We start from the raw sequence: 17,926 nt of genomic DNA, 5'->3' as shown, positions 1-17,926 counted from the left end.
ACTGTATTCTTACTTGATCAATTATTTTTTTTTATTTTTATTTTTTTATATTTTTATTCTCCTCCTTTTTCACATTTTCTCCCAAATTTGCACCCACCAACAATAAACAATAAGCAGTAATAAATATAATGTCAATCCCCATATCAATAACAACAATCCCATACACCCACCAACCCCCAAAGAACTGCCCGCATGTTAACATAAACAAATAACAAAAGGGAATCAGGAATCACCCATAGTCACCATTAATGCATACAGTCCCCCTCCCCCCAACTAATGTTCGATGTTATCTAATTCTTGAAAGTGCATAATGAATAATGCCCACGAATTGTAGAACCCCTCCATCCTTCTCCTCAGTTCATACTTAACCTTCACAGGAGTCAAGAATTCCAACAGGACCCCCGCCAAGCCAGGGCACAGGGTGGAGAGGTTGCTCTCCATCCCATCAGGATCTGCCTTTGGGCGATCAACGAGGCGAAGGCTACAACATCTGCCTCCGCACCCGTTTCCAACCCCGGCTGGTCCGACACACCAAATACGTCCAAAGATGTGCAGGTTAGGTGGGTTGGCCATGATAAATTGCCCTTAGTGACCAAAAAAGGTTAGTAGGGGTTATGGGGATAGGGTAGAAGTGAGGGCTTAAGTTGGTCGGTGCAGACTCGATGGGCCGAATGGCCTCCTTCTGCACTGTATGTTCTATGTTCTAATATGGCCCCCCGAGGGCCCGGGTCCAGTCTCACAGGCACCACTTTAGAGATTACCCTAAAAACCTCCTCCCAGTAATCCTCCAGCTTTGGACAGGACCAAAACATATGAACGTGATTTGCTGGGGCCCCCCTCACAAAGTTCACACACATCTTCTACCCCCTGAAAGAGCCGTCTCATCCTCACCCTTGTGAGGTGTGCTCTACATCACCTTCAGCTGCACCAGCCCCAACCTCACGCACGAGGTGGAGGTGTTCACTCTCCGGAGCACCTCACACCAGAACCCCTCCTCCATACCCTGTCCCAACCTTTCCTCCCACTTTGCATGGATCCCTCCTTGTGGTGCCTTCTCCTGTTCCAAAATAGCCCCGTAACCACTGACACTACCCCCTTCTCCAGTCCCCCTGTCGTCGGCACCTCCTCCAGCAATGCAGGAGGCCGGCTCCACCAGGAAGCTGTGTCATGTGAGAGTACCTTTAAGAATTGGGTGTTTATCAAATTGCTGTAGTGGATATACCTTTAAGGAAAGGGTGTTTATCAAATAGCTGCAGTGATGTCAAAGTGTGGGTGGAGCTGGGCTGGCTGTCTTTCACTTTCGTTTTTGAGCAGGCAGCTACAATGTGTTTTAGTTTTGTTTTTGGAGCTGGATAACTGCAGGCAAAGCAAGCAGCTGTATGATGATCACTCTCTACAAGCTACAGACTGTCTTCAGCTTATTTGAGGATTTCAAATACCGGTTTCTGTAGAGAATTTAAACCTGCAAGGGTTTAATATATGGATGTTATTAGGAAAGTTATGAAGGGTTACTTATAGAATATTGTATCTGTGGGGATTATTGTTGTTGATAGTTGTTAAGATGTTTACTGTGGGTTTATAAAGTGGATTCATAAATAAACATGGCTTTGTTTTAAAAGTACTTTAGATCTCTGTTGCATCACACCTGTAAAGTAGGCCCTTGTGCTCCCCATAACCACAATCTATTAAAAGCTGTGGGTCAGGTGAACTCCATGATACACATTGGGGTTCTCTAAACCCTGACCCATAACATCTTTATCTCCTTCCTGGCAAAATCTCGAACCTGCATGTATCTAAACATCTCCCCCTGCTCCAGCCCATACTTCGCTCCCCGCTCCTTCAATCCTGCAAATCGACCCCCAAGAAACAAATCTTTTAGTGCCTGAATGCCCTTCTCCCATTTCCAAAAATTTCCGTCCCACTTCCCTGGCTCAAATCTGTGGTTCCCCCGAATCGGCATTTCCCTTGACCCTGCCCCCAACCCAAAAGTGTTTACTTGATCAATTCTAATTATTTATTACACCTCACCTTGGTCCTCAGACAGAAACCAAGCTAAAAAGTGATATGCAATATCTTTCTAGCTGCAGTAGAATCCAAATTAGAGGCTATGATTTTCACAGGAACTTCATTGCCATGTTAATGTAAGCCTACTTGTGACAGTAATAAAGATGTATTATAAACAGGACAAATTCAATAAGCAATCAAGGAGAAACCTCAAGAGTGGTGGAAATGTGGAACTTGCTACCACAAGAGTGGTTGAAATGAAGTGTGTAATTATTTAAAAAGGAAGGCGGCAATTTATGCTCGAGAGGGGAAAGAGGGTCATGTGAAACATAACCACTTGAATACCTGTTGGGGCCTGTTTGTGTTGTAAACGTCCCAAGCTGCACCTTGCCATGGTGAGATCTGAACTCATGATTTCAGAGTTCTATCCTACCAGAGGTATTCACAAATAATGAGGCACTCTAAAATGAGGTCCAAGTCAAATGCTTGAACGACAATACAAATTGTGTTACAGTTCTGGTTGCAAATGTGAGATTTTAAACTGTATTTTTTAATTCAAGATAAAATGGGGCCAGTAACCAAGCATGTGACCCAATAGTTCTGCCCAACGAGTCCAGTGGCGGCTATGAAGCACATTTGGTGGCTCCCGCTCGGGTCGGACCTTTGGACCTTTCCCCCGATTTTTTACCGGACTTGATTTGGAAAATTGATGGTCGAGGCAATTGTTGATTGGATTCCCACATCGGTGCATGGAGAGGCGGACTAGAAGTGCTCACAAAGGAAGAAACAGACGAACAGAGAAGGCTTGGGCAGAAGCTGCAGCCGGGGAAAGCATGGCGGATGACCAGAGTCCCAGCGGTCAACAGGGCAGCTGATGTAGTTTATCCAGGAGGGCTTCGCCAAGCAGAATCAGGAATGCTTGGACCCAATTAAAGAATCAATTGCGCGGCTGGAACTCAAATTGGATGCCCAAGATCGGGCGAGCCAGAAAGTAGAGAATACGCTGGCGGAGCAGGAGGAACATCAAACTGCGGTGGAGTTGGAGGTTTTGGAGAAGGTGGAGGAAATTAGAGAATAGATCCCGCCGGCAGAACCTGAGAATCGTCGGTCTCCCAGAGGGGTCCGAAGGAGCGCACGCTGGGGCATACATAGCGGGCATGTTCGAGAAGTTGCTGGGGGATGGGACGTTCTCCCGACCCTTGGAGCGGACAGAGCTCACAGAGCGCTCGCGAGGAAGCTGCCCCCCCCCTCCCCCAAGGGCAATGGTGGTGAGATTCCACAGGTACTTGGACAAGGAGTGTATTTTACAGTGGGCCAGGCAGACATGGAGTTGTAAATGGGAAAACAGTATCCTGCGGATCTATCAGGATCTGAGTGCAGAGGTGGCCAGGAGAAGAGCGGGGTTCAATCAGATAAAGTTGACCGTTTTTAAGAAAAAGGTGAAGCTTGGACTGATGTATCCGGCCAGTCTCTGGGTCACGTATGAGCAGCAACATTTTTATTTTGAGTCGCCCGAGGAAGCGATGGGACTTCGTGAAAGGGAAAGGACTGGTGGCGGACTGAGGACTTTGAACTTTGCTGCAATGTTCACGTTAAAAAAGTTTCTTGTTTTTCGGACGTTATCTGTAATGCCTTCTGTATTGATATGGGGCCAGTTGCAGAGCTGAGTGAGTTAAAGTTTACATTTGCACTGATGGGGGATGGAGGTGTGTTTGTTAGATGCTGGATCTTCTGTTTGATCTTTTCTTTGTTTATCATTTTTTTTGCGAGGGTAATTGTGTTGGGACTGGTTTTTCGTTTGAGTATGTGTGTATGAGCTGGGGGGGGGGGGGCGAACAATAGGTGGGAGAATGTCTGGCGACATGGGCTGGGGTCACCAAGCTAGCTGGGTGGGCTAGCACATGGAAGCGCAGTGGGGGGGTGAGCAGATGTTATGCTTGTCGAAGGGGTCGGTTTACATTGTGCTGTTACTAGGAGGGGGGGGGGGGAAAAGGGGGAGATGTTCTGCTAATGAGGGAGGGACTGTTGCTGAGGTACAGAAAGGAGGTCGGGGGCGGAGGCTGCCTGGGGGGGGGCTGGTGGAAGCATGGGGGGCAGGCTGGAGACTGGCCCAAGAAAGGTGATGACTGATCAGCGAGGGGGGGGGGGCGATGAGCCCCCCAACTAGGCTGATCACCTGGAATGCAAGAGGACTAAATGAGCCGGTTAAGAGGTCACACGTGTTCGCGCATCCGAGGGGACTGAAGGCGGACGTGGTAATGCTACAGGAGACACACCTTAGAGTAGCTGACCAGATCAGATTAAGAAAGGGATGGGTCGGACAGGTTTTTCCACTCGGCGCTGGATTCGGAGACTAGAGGGGTCGTGATCCTGATCAATAAGCGGGTGGTGTTTGAGGCGGGTAGGATAGTCTCGGATGTGGGAGGCCGGTACATTATGGTCAGTGGGAAACTGGAGGGGGTGCAGGTGGTACTAGTAAATGTGTATGCGCCAAATTGAGATGATGTGGAGTTTATAAAGAGGATGTTGGGGGAGATCCCGGACCTGGATTCGCATAAGTTGATCATGGGAGGGGACTTCAACACAGTTATTGACCCTGGCTTAGACCGGTGAAGCTCAAAGACGGGCAGGGTGCCAGCAATGGCAAAGGAGCTAAAGGGGTTCATGGAGCAGATGGGGGGGGGGGGGGGGGGGGGGGGTGAACCCATGGAGATTTGGACAGCCGAGGGTGAAGGAGTTCTCCTTCTACTCACACGTGCATAAAGCGTACTCCCGGATTGATTTTTTTAAATTTTGAACATGGCTCTACTGACGGGGGTGGTGGACACGGGGTATTCGGCGATCACAATCTCATGTCCTGCACTGGGTTGACCTACAGGTTAGCAAGGAGAGTAGCCAGCACCCGTACTGGAGGCTGGACGTGGGATTTTTAGCTGACGAAGAGGTGTGCAGGCGGCTGAGGAAATGTATTCAGAACTACCTGGAAGTCAACGACACGGGTGAAGTTTCGGCGGCGGTGTTCTGGGAGGCATTGAAGGCGATTGTTAGAGGGGAGCTGATCTCCATACGGGCCCACACGGAGAAGGTAGGCAGAGCAGAGACGGAACGACTGATAAAGAAGATATTGCAGGTCAACAGGAGGTATGCGGAGACCCCAGGTGCAGGGCTTTTAAGGGAACGACAGAGGCTACAGACGGAGTTTGGCTCGTTAACTTCAGGGAGGGCGGTAGAGCAACGGAGGAAGGCGAGGGGCGCGACCTATGAGCATGGGGAGAAGGCCAGCAGAATGTTTGCTCCAGCTTAGAAAGAGGGAGGCAGCTAGGGAGATAGGAAAAGTAAAGGATGGGGACGGGAACCTGGTTGGAGACTCAGCAGGGGTGAATAAGGCGTTCAAGGAGTTTTACAGTAGGCTGTATGGGTCGGAACCCCCAGCGGGGCCAGAGGAGATGAGGCACTTCTTAGGGGGGCTAAATTTCCCCAAATATGGACGGGAGGTTGGTAGAAGGGCTATGGGCCCCGATCGGGTTGGAAGAGATAGCGGAGAGCCTGAAGGCCATGCAGTCAGGTAAAGCCCCGGGGCCGGACGGGTACCCAGTGGAGTTCTATAAAATGTTCTCTGGGATATTGGGGCCGCTGTTGGTGAGGACATTCAATGAGGCATGGGAGCGTGGGGTGCTTCCCCCGACGATGTCACAGGCCACAATCACATTGATCCTGAAGCAGGACAAGGACCCGGAGCTGTGTGGGTCCTATAGGCCGATATCTCTATTAGAACATAAGAACATAAGAACTAGGAGCAGGCGTAGGCCATCTGGTCCCTCGAGCCTGCTCCGCCATTCAATGAGATCATGGCTGATCTTTATGGACTCAGCTCCACTCTCCGGCCCGTACACCATATCCCCGAATCCCTTTATTCTTTAGAAAGGCATCTATCTTTTTCTTAAAAATGTTTAAAGAAGGAGCCTCAACTGCTTCACTGGGCAAGGAATTCCAGAGATTCACAACCTTTTGGGTGAAGAAGTTCCTCCTACACTCCGTCCTAAATCTACCTCCCCTTATTTTGAGGCTATGCCCCCTAGTTCTGCTTTCCCCGACCAGTGGAAACAACCTGCCCGCATCTATCCTATATACTCCCTTCATAATTTTATATGTTTCTATAAGATCCCCCCTGCCTCCTTCTAAATTCCAATGAGTACAGTCCCAGTCTACTCAACCTCTCCTCGTAATCCAACCCCTTCAGCTCTGGGATTAACCTAGTGAATCTCCTCTGCACACCCTTCAGCGCCAGTACATCCTTTCTCAGGTAAGAAGGCCAAAACTGAACACAATACTCCAGGTGTGGCCTCACGAACACCTTATACAATTGCAGCGTAACCTCCCTCGTCTTAAACTCCATCCCTCCAGCAATGTAGGACAAAACTCCATTTGCCTTCTTAATCACCTGTTGCACCTGTAAACCAACGTTTTGCGACTCATGCACTAGCACACCCAGGTCTCTCTGCACAGCAGCATGTTTTAATATTTTATTTAAATAATAATCCCTTTTGCTGTTATTCCTACCAAAATGGATAACCTCACATTTGTCAACATTATATTCCATCTGCCAGACCCTAGCCCATTCACTTAACCTATCCAAATCCCTCTGCAGACTTCCGCGGAGTATCTTCTGCATTTTTTGCTTTACCACTCATCTTATTGTCTGCAAACATGGACACATTGCTCTTAGTCCCCAACTCCAAATCATCTATGTAAATTGTGAACAATTGTGGGCCCAACACTGATCCCTGAGGGACACCATTAGCTACTGATTGCCAACCAGAGAAACACCCACTAATCCCCACTCTTTGCTTCCTATTAATTAACCAATCCTCTATTCATGCTACTACTTTACCCTTAATGCTATGCATCTTTATCTTATGCAGCAACCTTTTGTGTGGCATCTCGTCAAAAGCTTTCTGGAAATCCAGATATACCACATCCATTGGCTCCCCGTTATCTACCACACTGTTAATGTCCTCAAAAAATTCCACTAAATTAGTTAGGCACGACCTGCCCTTTATGAACCCATGCTGCGTCTGCCCAATGGGACAATTTCCATCCAGATGCCTCACTATTTCTTCCTTGATGATAGATTCCAGCATCTTCCCTACTACCAAAGTTAAGCTAACTGGCCTATAATTACCCACATTCTGCCTACCTCCTTTTTTAAACAGTGGTGTCACGTTTGCTAATTTCCAATCTGCCGGGACCACCCCAGAGTCTAGTGAATTTTGGTAAATTATCACTAGTGCATTTGCAATTTCCCTAGCCATCTCTTTTAGCACTCTGGGATGCATTCCATCAGGGCCAGGAGACTGGTCTACCTTTAGCCTCATTAGCTTGCCCATCACTACCTCCTTAGTGATAACAGTCATCTCAAGGTCCTCACCTGTCATAGCCCCATTTCCATCAGTCACTGGCATGTTATTTGTGAATGTGGACACCAAACTGCTGGCCAAAATCTTGGCCTGTAGGATTGAGGATGGTGTTCCAGACGTTATTGGGGAGGACCAGATGGGGTTTGTTAAGGGAAGGCAGTTGGTGGCCAATGTAAGAAGGTTGTTAAATGTGATCATGATGCCCCTGGAAGGTAGGGAGGTGGAGGTAGTGATCGCAATGGATGCAGAAAAGGCTTTTGATCGGGTAGAATGTGAATATCTGTGGGAGGTACTGGGACGGTTCGGATTTGGGCGGGACTTTATTGACTGGGTCAGGTTGTTGTATCAGGCTCCTGTTGCGAGCATATGGACGAATAGGACAACATCGGACTATTTGCGGCTGCATTGGGCGACGAGATAGGAATGCCCCCTCTCCCCACTGTTGTTCACGTTAGCCATAGAGCCACTGGCAATTACACGGAGAGCCTCAAGGGACTGGAAGGGGCTGGTCCGGGGGGGGGGAAAAGTGGAACACAGTCTCGCTTTACGCAGACGACCTGCTCCTGTTATGTATCGGACCCATTAGGGGGATGGAAGGAATTATGAGGAGTCTGGGGGAATTTGGCCGATTTTGGGGGTATGAACTAAATATGGGGGAAAGCGAGGTGTTTGCGGTCCAGGCAAGGCGGCAGGAGAGGCGACTGGAGGAACTGCCATTTAGAGTGGTAGCGGGAAGCTATCGGTACCCATGCATCCAGGTGGCGCGGGAATGGGAACGGCTGCACAAGTTAAATCTGGTCCGACTAGTAGATCAAATGAAGGACGATTGTCGGAGATGGGACGCGCTCCCGTTGTCACTAGCTGAGAGGGTGCAGACAGTGAAAATGATGGTCCTCCCGAGATTCCTGGTGTGTTTCAGTGTCTCCCAATTTTTATTCCGTGGTCCTTTTTTAAACGGGTCAATAAGGTAATCACTGGCTTTGTATGGGCGGGCAAGACCCCGCGAGTAAAAAACGGGATGCTTGAGCAGAGCCGGGGAGAGGGCAGGCTGGCACTGCCAAACTTCAGTAACTATTATTGGGCGGTGAAAATAGCTATGATCAGGAAGTGGGTGGTGGGGGGAGGGTCGATGTGGGAACATGTGGAGGCGGCTTCATGCAAGGGCACCAGTTTGGGGGCGTTGTTAACAGCGCCTCTGCTGTTCCCGCCGGCACGGTACTCCACCAGCCCTGTGGTGGTGACAGCCCTGAGTGTCTGGGGGCAATGGAGGAGGCACGTGGGAGCGGAGGGAGCATCGGTGTGGTCTCCAATCTGTAATAATCACCGGTTTGCCCCGGGAAGGATGGATGGAGGTTTTCGGAAATGGCAGAGAGCAGGGATTGAGAGGATGGGGGATACGTTTATAGAGGGGAGCTTTCCTAGCCTGAGGGAGCTGGAGGAGAAATTTGGATTGGCGAGGGGAAACAAACTTAGGTACCTGCAGGTGCGGGACTTCCTACGCAGGCAGGTTTCAGCCTTCCTACTACCAAGGGGGATACGGGACAGGTTTCTAGAGTGTGGGTGGGAGAAGAGAGGGTCTCTGACATTTACAAGGAACTCATGGGGTCAGAGGAGAACAGACTGAGGAGCTGAAGTGCAGGTGGGAAGAGGAGTTGGGAAAAGAGATAGAGGATGGTCTCTGGGCGGACACGTCGAGTAGAATCAACATCTACAACATATGCCAGGCTCAGCCTGATACAATTCAAGGTCGTTCACCAGGCTCACATGTCAATGGCCCAGATGAGCAGGTTCTTTGGGGTAGAAGACAGGTGCACAAGGTGTGCGCAAGGGCCAACGAACCATGTCCACATGTTCTGGACATGCCCAAAGCTGAGGGGATTCTGGCAGGGGTTTGCGGATGTCATGTCCACGGTGTTAAAAACAAGGGTGGCACCGAGTCCAGAGGTGGCGGCTTTCGGAGCGTCGGGAGATCCGGGAATCCAGGAGGAGAAAGTGGCAGATGTTCTGGCCTTTGCTTCCCTGGTAGCCGGGAGACGGATAGCTTGGAGGGACTCAAAGCCCCTGAAGTCGGAGACCTGGCTATCTGACATGGCTGGCTTTCTCTGCTTGGAGAAAATCAAGTTCGCCTTGAGGGTCAATATTCGGGTTCGCCCGGAGGTGGCAGCCATTCGTAGACTCCTTTTGGGAAAAATAACCGTCAGCAGAAGGCGGGGGGGGGGGGGGGGTGCTGGGGGTTAGCTTAGTGTGGAGTAGAGGGGGGGTTAGTAAAGGTGGGACCTGTATGGGAGGAAGGCAGCTTTTACACTATGTTTATAAATTAATGTACATTGTTGATTTTGTTGTAAAACCATAAATACCTCAATAAAATGTTTATTAAAAAAAAAAGGTCTGGCCAATGACAAGCCTACGTGACCTGGCTGCCAGGGACTGGGAGTTAGGGTTATGTTCTATTGACACCAAGTGCCAGATTTCGCAGAGAGCAAGGGACACCAGGCAGAATGGTAGGTGGGAGTGCATTCTCTGATTTAAGAGATGGGATCTTTGCGATTTCGGGGCACTGGAAGATTTGACTTGGCATGGCCAGGAGGTGTCAGTAGTGATTCCTAGGTCAGTCTTCTGAGAATTCCCAAACCGAAGGAAACTAAAAACTTTAAAGGACCCCGAATGTTATGACTCAAGTGAAATGGGAATAAGCAAGCCTGTTGGAAGCAGGGGAATAACTTTGGACTTATTTCTGCAAAGGCGACAATTCAGCACAGTGGCTAGCACTGCTGCCTCACAGCTCCAGGGACCAGAGTTCAATTCCGGCCTTGGGTGGCTGTCTGTGTGGAGTTTGAACTTTCTCCCAGTGTCTGCTTGGGTTTCCTCCGGGTGCTCCGGTTTCCTCCCACAGTCCAAAGATGTGCAGGTTAGGTAGATTGACCATGTTAAATTGCCCCTGAAGTATCCAAAAGAGTAGGTGGGGTTACTGGGTTACAGGATAGAGTGGAGGTGAGGGCTTAAGTAGGGTGCTCTTTCCAAGGGCCGGGGGAGACTCGATAGGCCGAATGGCCTAAATTCTATGACTCTTGCATACAAACGGAACTCTAGGGTGCTCGATAGAGTCAGTTTTTCAGGAAAGAGAATAAAATTGGTTGTCAGCAGAGAATTGGAGAATGAGAAGTGAGGAAAATATACTGTGTAACATGGAGTGTTAGTTAACATTAATATACAATAAAAACATGGTCATGGGTTGTAATGTAGTAATACTGTCCATTCCTCTCAATTCAATTTGGCCAAATCATGAGGATGTCACATAATAACTGAGACCATGGCTTTCATGATAGTCTTTATTATGTTGATGACTATGCAACAATTGCTGTCCTGTTCACTGCTTTTGATCATTTTTTAATTGAATAGAATGAAAATCAAGTACATTTTTCTTTTTACAATCCTTACGTCAGACAAATTTCAGAGATTAGACCATAAGACGTACAAACAGAAGTGGGTTATTCCATCAAATCTGTTCCACCATTTCAAGGAGATCACGACTGATCTGATGATAATCCTCAACTCCACTTTCCCGCCTTTTCCCCATAACGCTCGATTACCTTTGAACACACTTAACAGCCCAGCCTCGACAGCCCTATGCAGGAAAGAATTCTACAGAGTTATTACCCTCAGAGAGGAAATTCCTCCTCATCGCTAACAGACAACCCCTTATTCTTTGATTATGCCCTCTGCTCCTCGACTCTCCCACATCCTCTCCGCATCTACCCGGTCAAGTCCCCGAGAATCCTATATGTCTCAATAAGGTCATAGAATCCATACAGTGCAGAAGGAGGCCATTCGGCCTATCGAGTCTGCACCGACACTCCAAAACAGCACCCTAACTAGGCTCACTCCCCTGCCCTATCCCTTTAACCCCACCTAACCTGAACACAAAGGGCCAATCCACCTAATTAGCACATCTTTCGACTGAGGGACGAAACCCTTTGCTCACACGGGAGAATGTGCAAACTCCACAGTCACCCAAAGGCTGGAATTGAACCTGGTGGACCCTGGTGCTGTGAGGCAGCAGTGTGCCACTGTGGTGACCTCTCATTCTTCATAACTCCAATGAGTATAGGCCCAATCTTTCCTCATAAGAAAATCTCTCCAGATTCGGTGAACTGATGAACCTTCTCTGGATCTCTTCCAATGCCAGTATATCTTTCCTTAGAATAAGGGCGAAGGCTATTGGCCAAGTGCTGGCAAATGGGATTAGCTAGGCATGTCAGATATCTTTCATGCGTCAGAGCAGACCCGATGGGCTGAAGATCCTTTTCCGCATGTATTATTCTGTGAAGGGAACCAAAACTGTTCACAGTATTTATTGCAGGTACAATGCCTGAACTTTCCCTTTTTGGCAAAAAAAAAGGAACAAATGTAAATCCAAATGGCACCTTATATCCAGAGTATATCCTAATTTGATCCATAACAAATTCATGGGTCAGAATTATCATCAGTAGGCTACTTTTAGGCACAGAAATGGAACAACCATATAAATACTGTGGCTACTGCAGCGATTAACTCGCCTCCCGACTCCCCAAAGCCTGTGCATGATTTACAAGGCACAAGTCAGGAGTGTAATGGAATACTCTCTATTTGCCTGGATGAGTGCAGCTCCAACACACAAGAAGCTCAACACCATCCAGGACAAAGCAGCCCGCTTGAATGTTCCCCCTTCCATAAACATTCAACCTCTCCACCGCCAACGAACAGTGGCAGCCACGTGCACCATCTACAAGATGCGCTGCAGGAACTCGCCAATGGTCCATTAGGCAGCACATTCCAAACCCACAATTGGCATCATCTAGAAGGAAAAGGACGGCAGATACCTGGGATCACCACCACCTAGAGGATCCCCTCCAAGTCACTAATCATCCTGACATGGAAATATATCACCGTTCCCTCACTGTTGCAGAGTCAAAATCTTTAAAATTCCCTCCCTAACAGCACTGTCGGTATACCTTCACCTCAGGGACTGCAGTGGTTCAAGAAGGCAGCTCAGCGCCACCTTGTCAAGGGCAACAAGATATAGGCAATAAATGCTGGTCGAGCAGGTGACAGCCAGTCAGTCCAGAAGCTGCCTCAATTGGAAGATGAGGTGTTGTTCTGCCGGTTTGCACTGGCCATGACTGGAACATTGTAGCAGGCCAAGGACGGATATATGGGCATGACAGAAAGGTGTCGAGTTGAAATGGTAAGCAACCAGAAAGTTAAGGTCATACTTGCAGATGGAGCAAAGATGTTCCACAAAGTGGTCACCCAGTCTGCATTTAGTCTCTCCAATGCAGAGATCATCTCATTGGGAGCAGCAAATACTGTAGTCCAAATTGAGGCAGATGAAGTGAAGGTGCCATGGGAAGTGATGAAGGGATGGGGCAATACAAGAGTGGACTAGGGTGTCATGGAGGTAGTGGTCCCCGCAGAATGCTGACAGCAGGGTTTGAGGGGAAGGCGTGTTTAGTGGTGGCATCATGCTGGAGTTGGCAGAAATGGTGGCGGGTGATCCTTTGAGGCTGGTAGGCTGAAAAAATGAGGACAAGAAGGACCCTATCATCACTATGGGAGGGAGGGGAAGGCATAAGGGCAAGAGTTGCAACAGATGAGTTGGACACAGTGGAGTGCCCTGACAGCCAGAGTGGGGGGTTGGGTGGGCGTCCTTGATTGATGAAAAAGACAGGCATGTCAGATGTGCTGTTTTCAAAGGTGGCATCGATAGGGTGGAGGCACAGAAACTGGGAGAATGGGATGCAGTCTTTCAGGGAGGTTTGAGGTGTTGTAGTTGAGATGTGAATCGGTGGGTTTGTTATTAATATTGGCGGTCAGTCACTCACCAGAAATGGAGACAGAGGTGTCAAGGAAGGGTGAGGAAGTGTCAGAGGTAGATGTGAAGGTGAGAGAAGGATGAAAATTGAAAGCAAAAAAAAAAAAAAGATACATTTTTCCAGGTCCAGATGAGAGAGCATGAAGCAGCACCAATAGTCATTGATGTAATGGAGGAAGAGTGTGGGAATGGCCCCCAAGTATAACTGGAAGGAATGTTCCATATACCCTACAAAAATACAGGCATAACCGGGGCCCCATGCAGGTACCCATAGCCACACCTTTTACTTACAGGACGTGAGAGAAGTTAAAGGAAAAAATGTTGGTCAGAGAACACCCTCTTCCTTCTGGATTCACACTGTATTAGTATTGGTGCTCACTCAGTTATTATTGTACCTATAAATGCTTAAAAGAACTTGCTCCTGAAAAAAATCAAATATTTTAATTTAACAGTATGCTGCAAGTACAAGCGAATGTGTTATTTTAACAAAATCTTACCGAGCTCTCTTTTCTTCAGCTTTTCGCAGATCTGCATCCCTCCGCAACACCCTCATAATGGTCACCTGCTCCTCCTCTGTCAGGTGACTTAAATCAATCATCTTGTCTGCTAAGTCAGATTAGTTACTCAATTTAACTTCAAAATAATTGATTCAGCTGCATATTCTTTGAAAAAGAGGGATTTCAATTTCACATTTCAATAGTTGAGCTGAAAATTAATAGTAATTAATACTGCCCAGGTGACTGGATGGCTTCTAACGCTTCAGGAAAGTTAGGCTAATCTTGAATTAAGGTGAACTTCACGTCCTCTGCTATTCAATAAAATCACGAAAGTTTCACTTCCTTTGTTCAGGCCAGAGGTTCCTGGCATATTTCTCCCTCGGTTGCACCGTGCATCTTGATTTTCAATAATATTCAAGAGGACCTGAAACAGAAAAAAAGGCAGAAGTGTTGTCATTCAATTCAAGTTTAATTATAGGGTATGAAAGAATGGTTCATTTGGATCAAATAACCTCAAAGGGCACTTAGCTATTAAGTTGTAGATTCAACAACATATTATGATTTTCAAAAGTAATATTCCTTACAAATTTACTTAAATCAATTCAAAGTAGTGTTACAAATATGCTATATTTGAAAAATTCCCATGCAAAAAGAACTCTAGGTCTTTCTGGACCATATGCTATCATCCAAATAAAAAGAACAAGAAAATTAAGCATTACTCTTTCATGATCATTGAAGTCTGAGCTAGAACCATGATCTCCTTCATTTGAACATAAAAAGGGGGGAAAAACACTACAGCAGGATGGAAATTGGACAAACTGAAAATGAAATGAAAAAATGAAAATCGCTTATTGTCACAAGTAGGCTTCAAATGAAGTTACTGTGAAAAGCCCCTAGTCGCCACATTCCGGCGCCTGTTCGGGGAGGCTGGTACGGGAATTGAACTGTGCTGCTGGCCTGCCTTGGTCTGCTTTAAAAGCCAGCGATTTAGCCCAGTGAGCTAAACCAGCTCCTCATCATGTGATCAATGGTAAGGTGGCAGGAATCATAATGAAACTCCACAAAAGGTGATGGAAATACATGTTTATCCCAAAGTCACAATTCTGCTGGTTATTCCCCCATTGTACAGGATTTATTTTCCTCAGTTAGCAAGGTTACTAAAATCTGTCAGTTATATTGGGCTGACTTTTCAGGCACTGCAAAGATTGGGAACAGAGACAGACAGTGCCCAAAAATACCAGAGCTGGGTGCTTTGGTAAAAAGGTGGATTCAGAGCCCCACTGACTTGGACAGGAGATTTGGCTCAATAAACACCTGAAAAAAGGCTGAGCTTTTCCATTTTGTCTTCAGCTTCAATTTAGTCCATAATCGTATCGATTCACACATATGAATAGCTGCTTCCTCCTGCTCATCAGGAACTGAACTATGTTATCCCAGTGAAATTCTGTTCTAAATGCTGTGTTGTTAAAAATCAGCAAGTAAAAAAGTAAATTGCAAATAGACAAATCTTAGTCAAATTTTCACCAATTTGTGTTCTGCTGCCCAAGCACCAGTTTGGGGGGGGGGGGGGGGCAGCAGTTGGCTAGAGGCGTGTTATTAGACAGATTTGGAGGGATAGGAACAGTTTGCGTTCAACTTTGGATCATCAATCCATATCTGGCAGAACTGCACCTTAAAAAAGATTGGAGGTGGTTCATCGGAAATATTACAAAAAATGTCATGATAGCCTCGGAAAATATCTGAACCCCTTAGCATCTTTTGTTAAGGAAGAGACAGGTGACCAAGAGAGAGGCAAAAAAGGAAAAGGAAATCCAGGTTATAGATACAATTCGGCAAGCAAGAGACCAAACCAGCACTTGGCCCGATTTGGTGGCTGCGCAGATGATGCTTCACGGGGAGTGGGTATACAGGATATCCATGCACAAAAAGGTCAGTGCCACACCATGTCTGTCAAGTAACAGTTAACCATTAACATTGTGTCCTTGGAGCAGGTAGTACAGAACTACATCTCTATGCTGAAAACAGCCATTCATAGAATTTACAGTGCATAAGGAGACCATTCGGCCCATTGGGTCTGCACCGGCCCTTGGAAAGAGCACCCTACCCAGGCCCACACCTCCACCCTATCCCCGTAACCCAGTAACCCCACTTATTGCCAGGTAGACTTACTAAGTTGTTTGAAAATAGCTGGTGATATCTTAGCAGGCACCTCCAAATGAAATAACACTGTTAGATCTTCTCTTTTAAGTAATGCCACTGAGAGTAGAGTGTTTCCAAGCAATCATCTGACATTAGGTGGTTAGGGACTGACATTTCCTTAGTGATGCCATTGGCTGTATCTTGCTGCGGCTTTTTGGGAAAGAGAAACTTCTGCCAGCATCGACCACTTGTTAGAATATTTTCAACTCAAAATTTGCAGATTACAGGTACAACCCATCGGGTAGACTAACATTTCTGCAGTATAACCTAACCTGGCATTCTTCCTTAGAACCGCTTCTTCCCATCAGATTGGGAAATTCCCATCCATAAGCTGGATGAACAGGATGAGGGGACAGAGAAAAGATTGTGAAATTACAGCGGGAGAGATTTAATATACTGCAAGAGAACAAAACATTTGGTTAAAAAAAGTATGGAAATGGATTTGGAGTCACAGAGACATATAAGTTTACAGCATGGAACAGGCTCTTTGGCCCAACCTTTCCATGCCACCCAGTTTTTAACCACTATGCTAGTCCAATTGCCCATATTTGGCCCATAGCCCTCTATTCCCACCTTACTCATATAACTGTCTCAATGTTCTTTAAAATACAAATTTGTACCCACCTTTATTACTGCCTCTGGCAGTTCGTTCCAGGCACTCACCGACCCCTGTGAAAAAATTGCCCCTCTGGACCCTTTTGTATCTTTCCCCCCTCACCTAAAACAAATGCCCTCTCGGGCCATCTGCCACAATTTTCTAGGTGAATCAACACTACCTCAGCCTTGGCCCAGAAGAAAAACTTAAGGAATTGGAGAATGGGTGGAGAAGAGAGAAAGGAAGTGTATTGTGGAAAAAGGTGGGGAGATAGATGGAAGGAAGAAAAAAAAAAAAAAAAAAGAGGGAGAGAACCTTGCCATGAGTGGGCATCTCCAACTTTGTTAAAAATTCAAGAATCAATTGCTATCCAGCTTAGCAGGCTCAAATTATAAAACACAAAAGCCCATGATCTCAAAAATATTTGCCAAACTACATTATGATCTTGGACTTCTCAAAACTTATTCAAACAATCAATATTGTTGTTACTGCTGGAAAATCAGTGAACAGGAAAAAACAATATTCCAAATTTTAAAAAATTTCGACCATTTCTGAATCAATAACTTGATTTTTTTTCTTTCTTTTTTAAATTTAGAGTACCCAATTCATTTTTTCCAATTAAGGGGCAATTTAGCGTGGCCAATACACCTACCCTGCACATCTTTGGATTGTGGGGGTGAAACCCACGCAAACACAGGGGGAATGTGCAAATTCCACACGGACAGTGACCCAGAGCCGGGATCGAACCTGGGATCTCGGTTGATTTTTTTTAAAAAACAAACAGAGTGAGTGGCAGGTGCAAAGAAGACGAAGTCATAAAGAAAGCAAGTCAAAATTCAATACACTGCTAATTCCAAAATTGGAGTGCTCATGATGTGACAGAGCCTAGTTCTCATTTGGATGAGAGTTATCTATTGGGTGCAAAGGCTTTACAGCATAAAACCTGCCACAATATCATTTACTTGCAGATATTCACAATTTCTGAATTTGTTGTCAAATTGAGAACACTTCGTGTTCTCAGTTATGGCAAGCTACAAGGACAGTTAAATATTCTCATGGCTTTTAACCAATAACAACTAAAAATCAGGCTCCTATCCTCAAGGCTTATATGCAACACACAAAAGGTATAAATTATAATCTTAGCACTTGCATGTCCTCACAGTAATAATGGCACTTGCAGAATCAGCATGTAAAGGGATAACTTCTAGCTGTAGGTGTTTTGCAAACACAAATGAAGCTAGTGACCTTTAAGTGGAAATTCCAGTTCTATAGTTGGCTATTAACATTACTCAGGTTGCACACATTTGCATAAATGCATTTTTATATTTTGAGAGAGGCATTTTGCTGCATATTCTGAATGTTA

General features: G+C 46.5%; 1 protein-coding gene across 16 annotated transcripts in view; it reads right to left on the bottom strand.

Annotated features, from left to right (window-relative positions):
* Window positions 1-17,926, bottom strand: part of sytl2a (synaptotagmin-like 2a) — a 218,047-nt gene that overhangs the window by 145,278 nt on the left and 54,843 nt on the right. For all 16 annotated transcript variants that reach the window (XM_072476502.1, XM_072476500.1, XM_072476506.1 and 13 more), the window contains one exon: window positions 13,770-14,193. In XM_072476502.1, coding sequence (XP_072332603.1) covers window positions 13,770-13,870 — 101 coding nt within the window. In that variant the 5' untranslated portion in view covers window positions 13,871-14,193. The remainder of the gene's footprint in view (window positions 1-13,769; window positions 14,194-17,926) is intronic.

The sequence above is a fragment of the Scyliorhinus torazame genome, chromosome 15 (genome assembly GCF_047496885.1).
Source record: "Scyliorhinus torazame isolate Kashiwa2021f chromosome 15, sScyTor2.1, whole genome shotgun sequence".
Classification (NCBI taxonomy): domain Eukaryota; kingdom Metazoa; phylum Chordata; class Chondrichthyes; order Carcharhiniformes; family Scyliorhinidae; genus Scyliorhinus; species Scyliorhinus torazame.
This window is presented reverse-complemented; position numbering and strand designations above follow the sequence as displayed.